This window comes from Miniopterus natalensis, chromosome 10 (assembly GCF_054644295.1).
Source record: "Miniopterus natalensis isolate mMinNat1 chromosome 10, mMinNat1.hap1, whole genome shotgun sequence".
Taxonomy (NCBI): domain Eukaryota; kingdom Metazoa; phylum Chordata; class Mammalia; order Chiroptera; family Miniopteridae; genus Miniopterus; species Miniopterus natalensis.
Genome location: NC_142090.1, coordinates 81649375 through 81665028, shown reverse-complemented (window position 1 = coordinate 81665028; position 15654 = coordinate 81649375). Strand labels below are relative to the sequence as shown.

The following is a 15654-nucleotide window of genomic DNA, read 5'->3' as shown; positions in this document are numbered from 1 at the left end:
TGCCCTCGCCCAGGAGGCCCTTGTGCCCCGGGTCACCTGGACGGGTTTGCACACACAGGGGGCATCTGCAGATCCTCCGCGGGCTGGTTCTTCTGAACTGAAATGCTCTGTCTCTCTACAGCTTCGCCTGCAAGACACACGACATCGGTATCCCCCTCGCCTGCCGGGCGGTCTCCACTGAAGGTAGGGGCTCTTATTTAACTGGGGCCGCAGACGGGCCTCATGACCCTTTTTCCCTTGAGACAACCCCCCCCGCCCATCAGCGAGGGGCTTCCGTCTGCACGGGGCAGGCAGAGAACACAGGAGGCCGGGTAGGGACGCAGCCCTGGGCTTTCCCCGTGGGGAGCCGCCTCCCTTCAGGTTATTACCTTGTTCTGCAAGTGGTGCCAGTGAGGCTGTGCGGGCCGGGGTGAGATGCCCCCTGAATCAGGTAGGAAATACGGTCCCACAACCTCCTAGGATATGTCCAGCCGGGCCTTTTGGTTGAAGGGACATTAACACACACACAAAACCCTTAAATCGACGTCAGCCATCAAGGTCTACTCAGTGCTGTCTGGGCCTTTTACCCTTGTCAGCAGCCCCCCCCCCGACAGATCCAACCCCAGGGTCTTCTCTCTTCCTCTCCCCCACCAAGGCTTTCGAGCCCATTGGTGAGAAACAAGGCAGTGCAATGACTCTTTACGTTTCCAGGGAGCAACCGGGGAAGCTTTACAGGCCAGACGTTGACTTGGTTTGTCGACACGGGCTGTTGACCTCTCTAAACGTACAGAACCCCTCAGGAAGGTCAAGAATGCTCTTCCGTCACTGGATCGGTTAGACGGGCTGTGGGGATGGTCAGTGCCTAGGGACGCTGGTGCTCAGAGCCCGTCAGCAGAGGCAGCCTTGAGGTCACAGGAATGGGTTCGTAGCTGAGCGAGCGGTGCCTTCACGGCCCCGCCCGTCGTGCATGTTTCTAGCTGACACGAAAGGAAAGGACAGGGCGTGAGCCATCTGGCGCAGCAGCTGCTCACAGAAATTGAGACTCTGAGAAACCAGACCACAAAGATGCAGGAAACTGCAGAGACGCGTGCTTTCCTCTGCGTGGTCCACGTTTCTGACACGGACATCGGCGGGCGAGTGCAGCTTTCTTGCTGGTTTTGTGGCCGCTCCGCCTGCAGCGGTGACGAGAGTCTGTGGGGCTGGGTTTGCTCTGCAGCAGAGACTGTCGTCTTCATGTGACGGGAGGGAGAGAAAGCCACGTGGCTGTGGCCTTTCCACGCTTCTCGCTGGCCCACGCGCCACGAGCTACCTCCCACTGGGTGCTGCGGAATGAACCTCGATGTTGCGGAGTAGTAATGAGATAAGTCCTAGAGGTTGGTGCTTACACATGGGAGAACTGAAGGGGTGACGATGTCTCAGTAGCTGCCGATCGTCCTGTTCAGCGACCCGCGTCTGTTCTCGCTGGCTGTCCTTCCTGCGGCCACGTCTTCACGGGGGTCTGAGGAGAGAGTGGACACAGCGTGTGTCGTGACCCCTGGGTTCCAGGAGAGGGCGCTCTGCGCTGAGTTCCTCGCTCCGTTGGGACTAGCGTGCAGTTTGCCTTAACTCCAGGAGGTTTTTTTCAGGAATTAAGTGGTGGAGTTAACCCTTTGGAGAGGACTGAGCTCACCAGCCTTATTTTGAACTTTTGGCCTCATTTTTGACAAAAACAGCAGTGAATTCGGACCTCTCGATTGGCCAGACTTAATTTTAGGCATCCGCTAAATGAAAAGATTTGTCTCCCAGGGTTATTTTGTTTAAAAAGAGAGACCAGGGTCAAGTTGGTCCAGGGTGACAATTTTCAAAGTGTGTTCAGTGGAACATTCAGTTAATAGGCCGTTATGTGATGAACAGGAACAAGGGTCCGTGGTCACCTCCGTGCAGAAAACAGTGGGCTGAACGAAGTCGTCCAGGTTCCTTTATCGTAGGGCTTGACCCTGCTGACGTGCTCTGACAGGCCTCAAGGAGAACATAGGGGTGCAGCCTTTTCCAGGGGAACCTGCTTCCCACAGAGTATTTTTCCTAAGACACCAGTTAGGGGATGAGCATATTCAGATGCCACCGGGGCTGGACGGCTAACAGAGAGAGGGAGGCGGAGCGCCTTGTGGCCTGGTGGGGACTGCGGTAAAGGGACGAACTCATGACCCAGGGAAGGGAACAGTCCTGCTCAGCTTCAAAAGATTAAGAGAAACCGAACGATAGTTGCTAGAAGTTCCAGTTCTTTATGAAATGCCAGGAATCTACCTTAAACAACAAAATTTATTCTCTTACTGTTCTGGAGGCTGTAAGCCCAGGATCACGGTGCTGCGGGGCTGGGCTTCTCCCAGGGCACCTTCTCCCGCATCTCAATGGGTGTGTGTGTGTCCAAGTGCCCTCCTCTGCTAAGGACAGCACGCAGATTAGATCAGGGCTCACCCCAGGCCTCATTTTAAGGTAGCCAGCCCTCTGAGGGCCCTGCCTCCAAACACAGGCCCGTCCGAGGTCGAGGTGCTGGGGGTGAGTGAGGGCTTCTGCACGTGGACTCAGCGGGGTGCGCGTGTGGCCCATGCCGGGGTTTGACTCTGCCGTGTGTGCCCCCCCCCCGTGTCCTTTGCCCCCGAGCAGGGCCCGGGGCAGTCCTTCACGCCCTCCCCGGTGGAGCACCACTCGCCCGGCCTGCTCTCCAACTCCCCGGTGCTGTCGGGCAGCTGCAGCAGCGGCATCTCCTCGCTCAGCCGGTGCAGCACGTCGGAGACCTCGGGCTTTGAGAGCCAGGTGAACGACCCCTCGGCGCCGGGGTCGGGGTCGGGGTCCGGCTACGGCGGGCCCGAGGAGCCCGTGCGCAAGGACAGCAAGACGCCCCCGCCCTACAGCGTCTACGAGCGGACTCTGCGGCGCCCCGTCCCGCTACCTCACAGCCTGTCCATCCCCGTCACCCCCGAGCCGCCCGCCTTGCCCCCCAAGCCCCTGGCGGCGCGCGCCGGCCACCTGGAGAACGGCGCCCGGAGGACTGACCCCGGCCCGCGGCCCAGGCCCCTGCCCAGGAAGGTCTCTCAGCTCTAAGGCACTTTTCCGTCCACCTGCGATGAACCCTCTGCCGTTTACAGGAGACCAAGAAGTGTGACGAGAGGACGTTTAGCGTAGGCACTTTAATAACGTAGACTTGTCTTTCCATGGATGGGGTTAACACCTGCTTGTTAATATGTTGCACAATATTAAACGTTACTGATGTTCCATGAAGTGCGGCTGAGTTCCGCGGAAACTGTTTCCGTTTGGAAGTGACAGTGACCCAGACGACTTCTTTTGTATCTTTTTATGTTCACTTTTTTTACGTAGTCTAATGTTAAAACCAATGCAGTATTGTCGAACAATACCACGCGGGGTGATGTATATTTTTTACCGAATACTTGATGCTCTGAGAAAGCTGAAGTCGACGCACATCCTAACGCACGGTCCTTACTTGAGAAGGTGTCGGGAAGGGGGTGAGATTTCCGGCCCCTCGCGCCGGCGGGCCGACCGATGCTCAGCATCAGCATTAAAAGTGAAAGCAGGCTGTTCAGACAGAATACTTCAGGGGTCACAGGGATGGGACTGGAACTTGATTTTTTTTTCCTTAAGACAAAAATACTCCTTTGAGGTCGGTTGCTTTTGACATACGAGAGCCGGCTACACCCTTAAAAGTCTCCTCTGTGAATCGCTCGGTCAGGCCTTTAATACCTGACACCAGGGCATCTACTGTATTTCCCTTCAAGGTGCAATTTACTTTCGAGATGAAGCCAGATTAAGTAACAGACCCCTGGAGAAACATTGACCTGAAGCTTGGGCTTCCTTCCTTGATAGTTTCCTCGACCAGATTTGTCACTAAAGAAGAACCGATGTCCGTGTAGTAAACAGGCACAAATTAATGGGTCCCATTAGCGAGAATTCAGGAATCGATACAGGACAGTATTAAATCGATAGCGTAAATGAAGAAAAAAGTCCTTAGAGAAAATAGATTAGCATGAATAAATGGCAGAAGGACAACCAGTAGGCAAGGGCATTAGCTTTCAATCCTGCGCACAAAATAAAAGATCCCTCACCCCCCCACTCCCGCCCCTACCAGGGGGGCTTGTCTTCCTGGCTGTCCTCTTGTCCCCTTGTGGACGGATGGACGGCTGCAGACCTTTCTAGCCTGACTGGTGAACACCGCATCCTAGACCTAGGTGGGGATGCCAGTGCCACGCAGTGGGCACAGGAGCAAAGCACCTTGTGGGTAGTAATGTATTTTGTATCTTCGCCTTTTCTTTAACTGACTGTTTGTAACACTCAATTGACAATAGAGATGAACTGTATTTTAAATCACGCTGTTCAATATTTTCCCTCTTTGTTGGGAAGCTCATTTTAGTTTAACTGTGTCCGTTGTCGACAGCTCACCTGGAAGGCAGTGACCACTTTTATACTCCCTTAGTGAAACCTTTCAGCAGGTATACGCTGTTGAGGCTGGTTATAGAGGTTTTCTATAATAAATGTTCAAGTATTTTTGTACATAACTGGTTAATTTTAATAAGAGAGAACCATTATGTGTAAAAAACAAAAAACAAACAAAAAAAAAACCCCCAGTAAAAATAAAAGCAAACAGTTGTGGATGCAGTATGAGTGTTATAATTATGCCAAATACTTTATGTATGGGGAAAAAAAAGAATATTTGTACATATGTGCTTTTAACAATAATTCTGCCATATTGACTTTACAATTTTGAATGTCAGAAAAATTAATATATGTTAAGATATTTATGTTTAGTGAAGGTATTCATAATTGAGAAAAGGAGCCTATAAATTTTAGCTTTGTACCTTGCAAGTTTTCCAGTCAGAAATTTCTTGAACTAGCTTTCGCTTTTGATGATAACACTTTGTGTTTGTAATCACACCCTTAAAATATATAGAGACACACATAATATACATAGGAAGCTCCGTATTTCTGTTTCTTGGAAGAAGTAAACCCCTTCATTTAAATAAGGGGACATGCATAAGTTAACAAAGCTTCTCTGCTTCCCTTTTCCTCTGTAATTTAATAGATTTGTTGACTCGTGCTTGGGCACAGTATAAATCAGTGTTATTTGCTCTTGAAGCCATTTAAAAAAAAAATTTGCAATGAACAGTTGATCATGTGGGTGTATATCTGATGCAGCTATTTAGCAGAACACGTTGGGAGATCCTGTCAGCTCAGATGTTCCTATTGGTTGCTGCTGAATGGTAAATGTTAAATAAAATTACCTGATTAATCTTGATATTTCCGTCTTTCTTCTTGTCATCGGTATGTCTGGACCTGGGGCAGGAGCTGTACACATCTCGCGGTCGTAGGACAGTGACATTTTCAGACGTCTTTGTCTTTCGTGGTGGTTTTGCCTTGGTTTATGCACTTCCCCTGCCGACAAAGCCTATTTGTGCCGTGAGAACGAAGGTTGAAAAGGGAACAGTGTAGGTTAGTATCAGTAGACAAGGGAACATTTACTAACCAGAATCCATTTAACAAGTCCAACCATCCAAGTTTGATTGCATTAGAAAACGCGACACGGAGCGGATTTACTGCCAAACGTAGGAAATACATCTGAGAAACCCTGCAAAACACATTGACTACAGGACGTCTGTTTGTAAATCCTGGCTCTCGGTTTCGGGAGGCGCTGCTGGGCTGCCAGGCTTATGGCATTGACGTAACTCAGTGCTGAGCAAGCCTTTGTCTAAAGCCGCTGTCCCATTAAATGCCAAAACCATTTAAAGGCCGTTGTCAATGTCCTCCCGATTGTTTCCAACATTCACTGAGTGATTTTAGAGCATTTCTGGATCCTGCTCATTACGGCTGAGCTCATCAGGGTTTCGATTCTACAAGCACCATTACAATATGAATAGCTCTGCTTGCCATGTAGGTGGTGTTCTCTCGGATGGTTATCGATCGTTGTACAGATCGATAGCACGTTGCACCGCCCGGTTTTCATTCAAGCCTTACGCACTCAGAGGTGGCCTGTGCCAAAGTGAATTCTTTAGTTATTGACCGAGATCACCTTGGCCCTCCTTACCTAAGAATACTATTAAAAAAGTTTTGAAAAAAATCACAGAACGCCATTTCCCTAACATAACTATTTCTATTTTTACAGACTCCTTTAGTCTTTTTCTGCATCTACATGTTGCGTAGTGTTTCCACCTTGTTGAGTGCTGGTTCCCCAAATATCACAGCGCGTGGTCAGTAAGAGCTGAGCTCACTGCCACAGGGGGAGCGCCCCCTCCACGCAGTTCTGCCAGCATCTCCCTGGGGTGAGGGGAGCAAGACCAGATTTCATTGAAATGTGGGGGCTTTAAGGTGGGTCTTTTTAAGATTTATTTAATTTTTTTAGAGAGGGAGAGAGAGATAGAAACATTAATGATGAGATTCTTTGATGGGTTGTCTCCTGCACACCCCCTACTGGGGATCGAGCCTGCAACCTGGGCATGTGCCCTGACCAGGAATCGAACCCGCAACCTCTTGGTTTGTGGGTCGGTGCTCAACCACTGGGCCACACTGGCTGGCACGGTGGGTCTTTTCATGAGCGGGCCTTGAGATTGGGTGAAGACCATGATGTAATTGTCTAGGGTGGGTAGAAACAGCAAGGCAGGGATTTTGAGTTCACAGGTTCACAGGGTCCTACGACATGCCCTGTTCACTGATGTTTTCTGTCAGCGACGTGATGGGTCTGTTGAGAAGTTCCTGTTGTGGACAATGAAGTCATTTGCCCGGTCAGGAGACGCCGGGAAGAGTTAAGCTGCGCCCACAAACGTGGGAATAGTGAGTCTTGTTCCCGCGGATGTGAGCTGGATGGAGCCGATGGTTTCAGTTCTCAGCGTGTACCTTTTACATGGTTGTCATCACAGTGTCCATGGGCGGTCTACGCGTGTTTTCTGTTTACTGTTCCGTAAGTATTTACTTTTGTATTATTACATGTACGCAAAAAGCACAGTCTGTATTGCACATTTTAGCCGTTGCCCTATTAATGGACATCATATTGTTTTTAGTTTTTCACTAGTACAAATAATGCCATCGTGACTATTGTCACGGACAGCTTCTTCCATGTTTTGGTTTCTGTCCTTAGAATAGGTTCCTAGACGAAAATCGCAGAGGCAAAGGAATGATGATTTTTTGTAGTTCTCTTGCATATTGACAAATTATTTCCCAAAAGTGTTGTACCCACTTGAGTGCCACTGGCAGCATTTTTCCAAGACTGGATGTTGCTACGGGTGCAGTGGTTTTTGCTACGTGGGAAGGAAATATTGCTGCCTTGCCCAAAATTCGAGAAAATGCTAATAGCCAATTAAGTGTTTTGCAAAATCCTGCGCTAAGGAAACTGATGTGCTTGTAAAGGAAATGAAAAGGAGAGACATGAACACGGCACAGTACCAGGCGTGGGGGCTTAGAAAACGCCTGCTGGAAATACTTCACCCCAGAGAAGAAGGTGGCCGGGAAGGCATTTCACATCCTGTTTGTCTGGAAAACTGGAAAATCCCCACGTGCTGAGCGCAGGTGCCTCGCCTGTCCCCAGGCTGCCCTCGTTCACAGACGGAAGGAGCCGAGAGCCTCGAGGCGAGGAAGTAGCCCCAGCAGTCACGGTAACCCCAGTCCCCCGAGTGACCCGTCCCAGAGGACAGGAAGCTGGCGCAACGCCCGACGCGTCTGGGCCCCCGCGAGGAAAGCTCCGTGGGAGAGCCGAGGGCGGGTGAGGCGGGTGCCCAGGGGGCCGCACAAGCGAAGGGAGCCAACGCGCAACAGCAGACGGGGTTTACAGAGACCGCGGGCGCCGACCGCGTGGGGGCGCAGCGCCGAGGCCCCCAGGCAGCCGTGTGGCAGGGACAAGGGCAGGGAGGCGTGTGCGTGAGAATGAACTCAGCAGGGGCTCAGCGGAGAAAGCCTAAAATTAGGGAAAGACAACCAAAAAGTGGCCATTTAAGATGCTTTTCACTGAGAGAGACAGATGGGTAACCATTAAGTAATAATTTTTAGAATTGAGAAAAATTGCCCCCGGGAGTGAAGACGCCTGGGGACAGGGAGGGGACAGGGAGGGGGCAGGGAGGTCCTGTTTCGTGCAAGGCTTTGTAGAACGCGGGCGCGGGTGACTGTGCTACACGCGAAGAGACTGAGGAAAGGTTTCTACGAAATTCAGGCCCCTCACGCTGGTTCCCCTCCTCTGCTTGCTTTCCCCTCCTCTGTAGGACGGAGCCGAGCTGGGGTCCCCCGCGGATCAGTGCCAAGTCTGCAGCCGAGCATCCGCTCGCAGGACTGTGTGCAGCAGGTAATGGGGGGGGGGGGGGCCTGGACCGCGGGGAAACTCATCCTGGAGCGAAAGTGTTGGCAGAGAACCAGGGGAGCTGGGATCCCCGGGAGTCTTTTGCAGCAGGTTTGTTCTCTAACAGCACCAAGCAGCCAGAAACAAAACCCAGATTGAGTTCTGAAAGGAACTCTGCAAGTGTCACCTGTTGGCAGGTTCCTTTTGTGTCGATAATGTGAATTTTCTCATTCTGGAAAAAAAACAAAAAGCACACACAGGTCTTGGTGTGACTTGCTTGGGCACAAACAACAGTCCTGGCTAAAGGGCAGAATTCCCTGAATTCAATTTTAAAACGTGTGTAAGTCAAAGGAAAAAGTAGCCAAGATAAAAAGAGCAAACAACAGACTAAAGAATCACTTGCCTCTGGGAGACACCTGTAATACTCTCAACAGTAAAGATGAAAAAAATCACCTGCATCAGATGTGACAATGTTAATATCTTTATAAAGGATTCGTGTGAATTGCTCTATAAAATAATAAGACACTCTTAAGAGGAATAAGTGCTGGAAAGGAAGGGAGGAAATATGTTAACAGGCAGATAAACAGGCTGGTTCCCACAGCCTTGGGACCCCGTCAACGTAAGGAGCCCAGAGAGCCGGTGACTCCACATGGGCTACAACCAGGCTGCGGGGCCTGAGAGCCGAGGCGGCCACCAGAGGCCTCAACAGTTGGATTTTACATGGAGCCCCTTTCGTATTTCCCACCACGAGCAGTGTCGGTCATTTGTGCCTCATTTGGAATCACTAGCTTAAATATAAGGTGACATTTTTTTTCATGTAACCATTGGCCACAAACCGCGGTGCTCACCAGACCAGACAGCACTGGGAAGAAACAGACTCCCGTTTTCCTTTTGAATTACAACCAGACCCAGCTCCCCGATGCTGCTCAGCAGACAGACCACGGAAAGCGAGCTGTGTGTCGCTCTGACCTGTGGGCTTCCCCGCCTTCCTAAGTCATTCTGAAGCCACTCAACAGTCATCGTGAGCCTCTTCTATGTTCATAAATACCCTCCGAATTCATTTTCTCACATTTCAAAAGGAGAACTCGCCAACTCCCAGGGCTTCAACGATATCCTTCAAAGGACAAGTCACAAACCCCAGGTTGGAAATAGAAAGAACTGTAGCAGTGGCCTTGGGCCTAGAGATGGGAGCCACACGTTGGGAACATAGATGGCTGGTTATGACCAGAGCCATGTACCCATCCTGGAATATCTGGATTCTTATGTGGGGATTAAAAAACACACCAAAAACTTCCATCAAATTTAAGCCACAGTCTTGAAGCACCTTAGGAGGAAACCCAACCAACCCTTGTGGAATCTGAATTAGAGAATAGAGGCGAGTTTGTGTAGGTGAAATGAATCCACGTTTGCCGGGGGCTTGGTGCTTAGTTTCTCTGCTGCAGTCAGCAGCCGGAGGTAGAATGGGAGAAATCAAAGCAGGCATTTAGCATATTTTTACATACACGGGAAAGACTATTTTCAATGAGTCTTCTTTTTGTGTGTGTGTTAAAAACACTAAAAATATATGACACCTTAAAACTACTTTTGAAGATCACACTCCCCCCCCAAAATCTAGGCTGATCTAATTCAAACCTCAAACCATCCAGATCAAGCATCCAGCTGGAAGTGACAGCATGTCAGACACTTATATGAGCCCTTGACTGGATACGGAATCTGTCACCTGGCCTAGAGGATCTCATCTAAAACACTCTTTCAAAGTAGGCACAAAAACTTTAACAAATACTCTATGTAGCTGATGTTTGTGGTTTTGGGGGGAGTAATAACGCAGAAGCCAATCTCCATTCCCAACAGGGGGAGCCTCCGTTGCGGGTAGCATTGGTGGGGGGCATAGAATGTCCCACCGCGTGAGCCGAGAGCGCCGGACCCTACTCCCCTCACTCCCTGGCGGTCAGAGGTCTCCAGCTGGATCCATCACCTCAGGATTTTGAGTGTTTCCTTAGCGATGCAAAGACAGAGGATCAACTGAAATTCATTCCAGGATCCCCACCCCCCGAGTGACCCCATCTACCAACCATACACCAGCCCCCCAACCCTTTCCTTTGCCGCCTCTAACTTCCAAACATTGGTCAACACACTGTCCTATGACTTTAATCTCTTTCCTGAACATCCCTTGACTCCCTTGTCTTGCCTAAAAACTGACATCTTGGGGGACACCTCCCCTGCAAGTTGCTGCCCTCTCAAGTAGAGGCCTTTCTCTCTCTTGTGCCCCATGCACCTCAGGACTAGGAGTTGCTGGGCTGTTCTTGGTCTTTCACCATTTACTCCAGCAGGGGTCCAACCCCAACACTTTCTAAACCTTCTTCCAAGGTCAAAGGTAGCTTCGTTGTTGCCAAATCTGTGGTTATTTCTCTGCCTTTCCTTTATCCCGTCTCCCCTGGGACTCAAAGCACAGTTGACCAGTTGGCCATGACACCCAACGCACAGGCCACAAAATTAAAAACAGAAGCTGGACCTCGAAGGGTACCTACCGGTAAGAAAGTGAAAAGATAACCCACAGAATGAGGCAAAAAAGTCTTCAAAATAAGTCCAAGCTCATGCTAACCCACTTCTCTCTCTTTCCTCTCTCCCTAGATGACCTCGCCCATCCCCACGGTTTCATATAGCGGTTCTACGCCATCACCCACGTTTCTTCTGGGCGTCCCACTTGCTCTATGCGAGAGCCTGCTCCGCACCTCTGGTGGAATATCTTACGAGGACCTCAGGTTTGTCCAAAACCAAACTCACGAAGTATATACTCTATACTGGGAGCAAAAGCATACCTTAGGGGAGCTGCTAAGAGTCAGAGAGGAGCACAGGGGAGGGAGGAGAGACACTCCATAGAAACGGACAGGACATGGACAGGGGGCAGTCCAAGGTCATCTGTGCCCTTGAAATCCTTGACTGAACGCATGAGTGTTACAAACATACACATTGAGGGTGTGACTAGTCCAGATGAAGGGTCGCCCTCACCCGGCTTCAGCCATAACAAGGTGCCGGATAAGCCCACGGCCTCTCTCGCCCCTCGGAAGACACGGGAAATGCGGAGTCAGTCTTAAGGCAGCAAGCTCCGTGGCGTCGCTGTGTTTTGTAGCTCGGTGGCCAGGAGCAGACTCCGGCCGGGCAACAGGCCTGGGTCCAGGGCTTACACTGGGGAACTGGGGAACCTGGCTGTTCCCCAGGGAAACAGGGGGGAAGATGAACTGAGATGCCCTGGCCAAGGGGCCTCAGCTGCTCCCGCGGGGAGCCCTGGAGCAGGGGTCAGGGGGCTGAGACTGGGGCAGCTCCGGGGGCGCTGAGGGCAGTTCCTGCCGGAGGGGGAGGGAGACACACCCGTGTGCCCTTCATGCCCCGCTCCCAGCAGCCGGGGACACGCACACCCCAGTCCTGAAGGGGACGTGGGCCGGGTGCAGCAGCTCCACTGCCCTGCCTGTGTCACTGCAGCTGCCGCGGGCGGGGAGGAGGGCAAAGCGAGGGCTCGGAGCCTCAGCGTTCTTTGCTAGGAAGCTAGTTACTGACTGAGCCAAAGGGAAGGGGCCTCGTTTGCCCCCTTTAGTTTGGAGCAAGGGTGGAATTGCTTAGACCCCCATCCACTGGCTTTGGAAACTGATTTTGGTCACGGGGCTAAAAATAGGCTGGGAGGTATGAACAGCCGCTCACTGGCGGAGGGCGGTCAGGCGCGGGCGGGCCGGCCGAGCAGGGTTTCCAGTTTCTTAGGCGGGGGGTGGCGTGTTCCACCAGGGGGAGACGACAGCCGATGGGGCGGTCAGCCGGTCAGCCGGTCAGCTATATTTATCCAGTTAAAGGCCCAGCACATACTGTCGGGTAAAAATCAGCCGTCAAGAAACACCCGGTCATCATGGATCATCATTAATAAGTCCGTTCCGGCCTCGGTGGCCAAAAACTTAGTCATGACCACATCGTCTCAATTATTAATTAAGCAAGCAACTCGGATAACTGGGTTTGGTCTTACTCTCCCCAACTGGAATGAAACGACAGGCAGGAGGGGAACCGAGGTCAGTCCCGCGACTCTCAGCTCTGCTGCCAGTCAGGGAGCTCGGGCGGCCCGCTCGTGGGCCCTGAGTTGCGGGATCTGATTAGGGCATGTGTGTGGCGGGGGCAGCGAAGTACTGATGGAAACAAACGAGTCTGGAGCTCCTATTTGCCCTTTGAAGGCAAATGCAGTTTGGGGCCTTCTCTTGACCTTCTCAAGACATCTTCTTCTAAAACATTAATTTGAATATGTCTGTTGAGTGAAATTTGGCCCTCGACTTGCCAAGGGAGGAGGCGTGATCCCTGCTCTCTTCGGAGGGCTAAGGAAGACCGAGCATGCGCCGCCCACTGGAAAGGAATCGGAAGAGCCGATGGGCTGCACCTCAGGTTTTTTAGAGATGAAGCTGAACGCTTTGGAACGGCTTCCCTACCCTCTTGCAGGACCCATTCGCGCACTTCAAAGAGCTTTACCGGCGCAGTAGTGAAAACGGAACGCATGCATCTGCTCAGCCTGCCAACACTCTGGCCCATATATTGTTCTTTTTTTCTCATTTTAGTTTTTGTTTTTAAATTGATTTTTAAAGAGAGAGGAAGGGAGAGGGAGAGAGAGAGAAACACTGATGTGGGGGAGAAACATCCATCGGTTGCCTCCTGCACACCCTCTACTGGGGACGGAGCCCACAACCTGGGTATGGGCCCTGATCAGAAATCAAACCAGTGACCCCTTGGTGCACGGGATGACACTCGACCAGCCGAGCCACACCAGCCAGAGCTATATTTTTTCATATATAACAAATGCCCTAGTATTTTATTTTATTTTCTTAATAATTTTTTTTTTTTTTATATCTTTATTGATTTCAGAGAGAGGAAAGAAGAGGGAGAGAGAGAGAGAAACGTCAATGATGAGTCACTGATCGAGCCCACAACCCGGGCCTGTGCCCTTACCGGGAATCAAACCCCGATCGCCTGGATCCTAGGTCAATGCTCAACCGCTGAGCCACGCCCGGCCGGGCTGCCCTAGTATTTTAAATGCCTATGGCTATATTTTTAAGTTATCATATCTACGACAATGTGGATTTCTCAGGAGTATGCCACCAGAATTTTTCTTAGAAACTACTTAAGCAGTTGAGGCAAAGGAGAAAGACATTTGTGCAACTCGCAAGGGAGGTGCCCCTCTCTGTTCATATTCAGAGCCCATCAGAATTTTCAGACATCAAGGTACTAAAAAGAAGGGCAGAGGAAGATCCCATAAGGGTAACAAGCCTAGAAACATGATCTGGTTGCTAAGGTGGGCAGAACTCCCCTTTGAAGTCATAAAGAGTTTTACTCAGCCAAGCAGCAGAGGACTGAGTTCTCGGGGAACATAGAAAACGTTGTTAGCTTAAATTAGCGCTCGGCGAGCAGAGTGGCTGTGCCTGTAATTGGCTTTGTCATATAAAAATCACATCAGCCCAGACCTGAGAGCTCCATGGATTATATTTTCTTATAAAGCAAATTTCTCAGCCTCTGAACCTATTTTAACCCCACTGGGATAGTATTGATATGCCCCAAAGAAAGTTTCTCTGAGAAGTAACGGGTGATTGATTATAGGTAAAATATCAAAGTTTATCTAATGCTTTCTAAAAAGGACTACAAAGATATATCATATTCAACAATTGTTCCTGTTACTTTTAAATTATTATTATTTTTGGTCATTTTGTGGAAACAAATTTGAAATGTTTGAGGAAGTAGCTCAGCCGATGTTATTTTACCCAAAATCAATGTTTTATCTTAGGAACTGGGTTAAATAACGGTGTTACCAAGCAGTTCACCAATATTAACCAGAGCCCTCTTTCCTCCAGCTTCCCCTGGGCTTTCTCAGTTCCCTTCAGCGTCTCACCTCGTGTTCCTCTAAGTCCATCACCTTCCTTCTGCTACCTGGCCCCAAACCAACGCCACATGTTGCGGGCTTTATGAGGACAGCGCCTCTGTCTCGGGGACCAGGTCACATCCCCGTGATCTGTGGCTAACTCCCGCTTGCAGAGGCATCAGCTACCACGGTTTCATTGTGCTCGTGGAGCCTGTTGGTGGATCCCGCCTGGGCCCCAGGAAGGTGGATTGTCTCTGTTTCATGGCTTCTAGGGCCTCCGCCGAGGAGACCTGAATAGCTGGAGGCGACTCAAAGGACTGGCGGCCGGCATCTTCCCCACTCGTGTCTGCCGCCTTCATGAGAATGGCAGGAAGGCTGCCCCCAGCTACAGCTCCCAGCCAGGAACCTTATGCGGGGCCCCTCCAGGTAGCCCAACTTCTTTCAAGTGGCTTCAGCGTCCAAGGTCAAGTGTTTCAGCAAACAAGCGTCATGGTCCTTTGTGTCCCAGGGTCATAGATCACTAGCGTCACTTCTGCTCAGTGCTATTTTTTTAAAATATATTTTTTAATTGATTTCAGAGAGCGGAAGGGAGAGGGAGAGAGAGAGAAACATCAATGGTGAGAGAGTCCTGGATCGGCTGCCTCCTGCACGCCCCCTGCTGGGGATCGAGCCCACAGCCCGGGCATGTGCCCTGACTGGGAATCGAACCTCGATCTCCTGGTTCCTAGGTCAACGCTCAACCGCTGAGCCACACTGGCTGGGCTGCTGAGTGTTATTGATGAAGCTTTTAAAGCCTGCCCAGATTCAATGGGAGGGGTGCAGACTTCACCTCTGGATGGGAGGTGTGTCGAAGGGTGGAAGGCCATGTTTTAAAAACTTTTGGAGCAACCACAGTTGTCTCTTTTTGTCGTTGTCAAGTTTGCCACAGTTCAGAAATGGCAGTCTTCTGAGGTTTCTTTCCTTAAATAGCACACACTCCTCTTTTGAACCACAATGTATGAAAAACACATCCAGCTATTTATGAGTTGGGATAAGACGCCGTGAACTGGAATTTCGAATGAGCAATAAGTATCCTCGTGTAGACAGGGGGAAATGGGTCAGATCACTTTGAGAAGCTGCCGAAATTAGATACTGACTCAACATTAACCTCCATGAAAATGATGTATAACTTGGGGAACAATTGTATTTAACCTCATGAAATAAGATCAATGCAATTAAAATGCGTTTTCTCTTGGGGCTGCCTCTCTTACTTCAGTTGCCTTTGGTTAGGGTACTTGAGAAAAGCAAAACTCTGAGAGAAAACATTATAATTTGGAGCAGATCATGTTAGTTTCCAGAACCAACATTTTTTTTTCCATGAAGATTTATGTGCAAATATGAAACACAAAGTATTCAAACTATAAAAGGCTCACAAAGGTGAGAGAGATCTGAGAGCTTTGTCTTCTTCAATTACCTGTAAGACAGGTTTTATAGGAAGAGAATTATTTTGCTC

The 15654-nt window shown here is 50.2% G+C and overlaps 1 protein-coding gene across 1 annotated transcript in view; it reads left to right on the top strand.

Annotated features, from left to right (window-relative positions):
• The window catches only part of DOCK4 (dedicator of cytokinesis 4), a 201557-nt gene extending 196294 nt beyond the window's left edge, over positions 1 to 5263 (top strand). Inside the window, exons 51-52 of the mRNA XM_087821264.1 lie at positions 122 to 183; positions 2623 to 5263. Coding sequence (XP_087677390.1) covers positions 122 to 183; positions 2623 to 3060 — 500 coding nt within the window. The 3' untranslated portion in view covers positions 3061 to 5263. The remainder of the gene's footprint in view (positions 1 to 121; positions 184 to 2622) is intronic.
• Positions 5264 to 15654: the final 10391 nt, after the last annotated feature.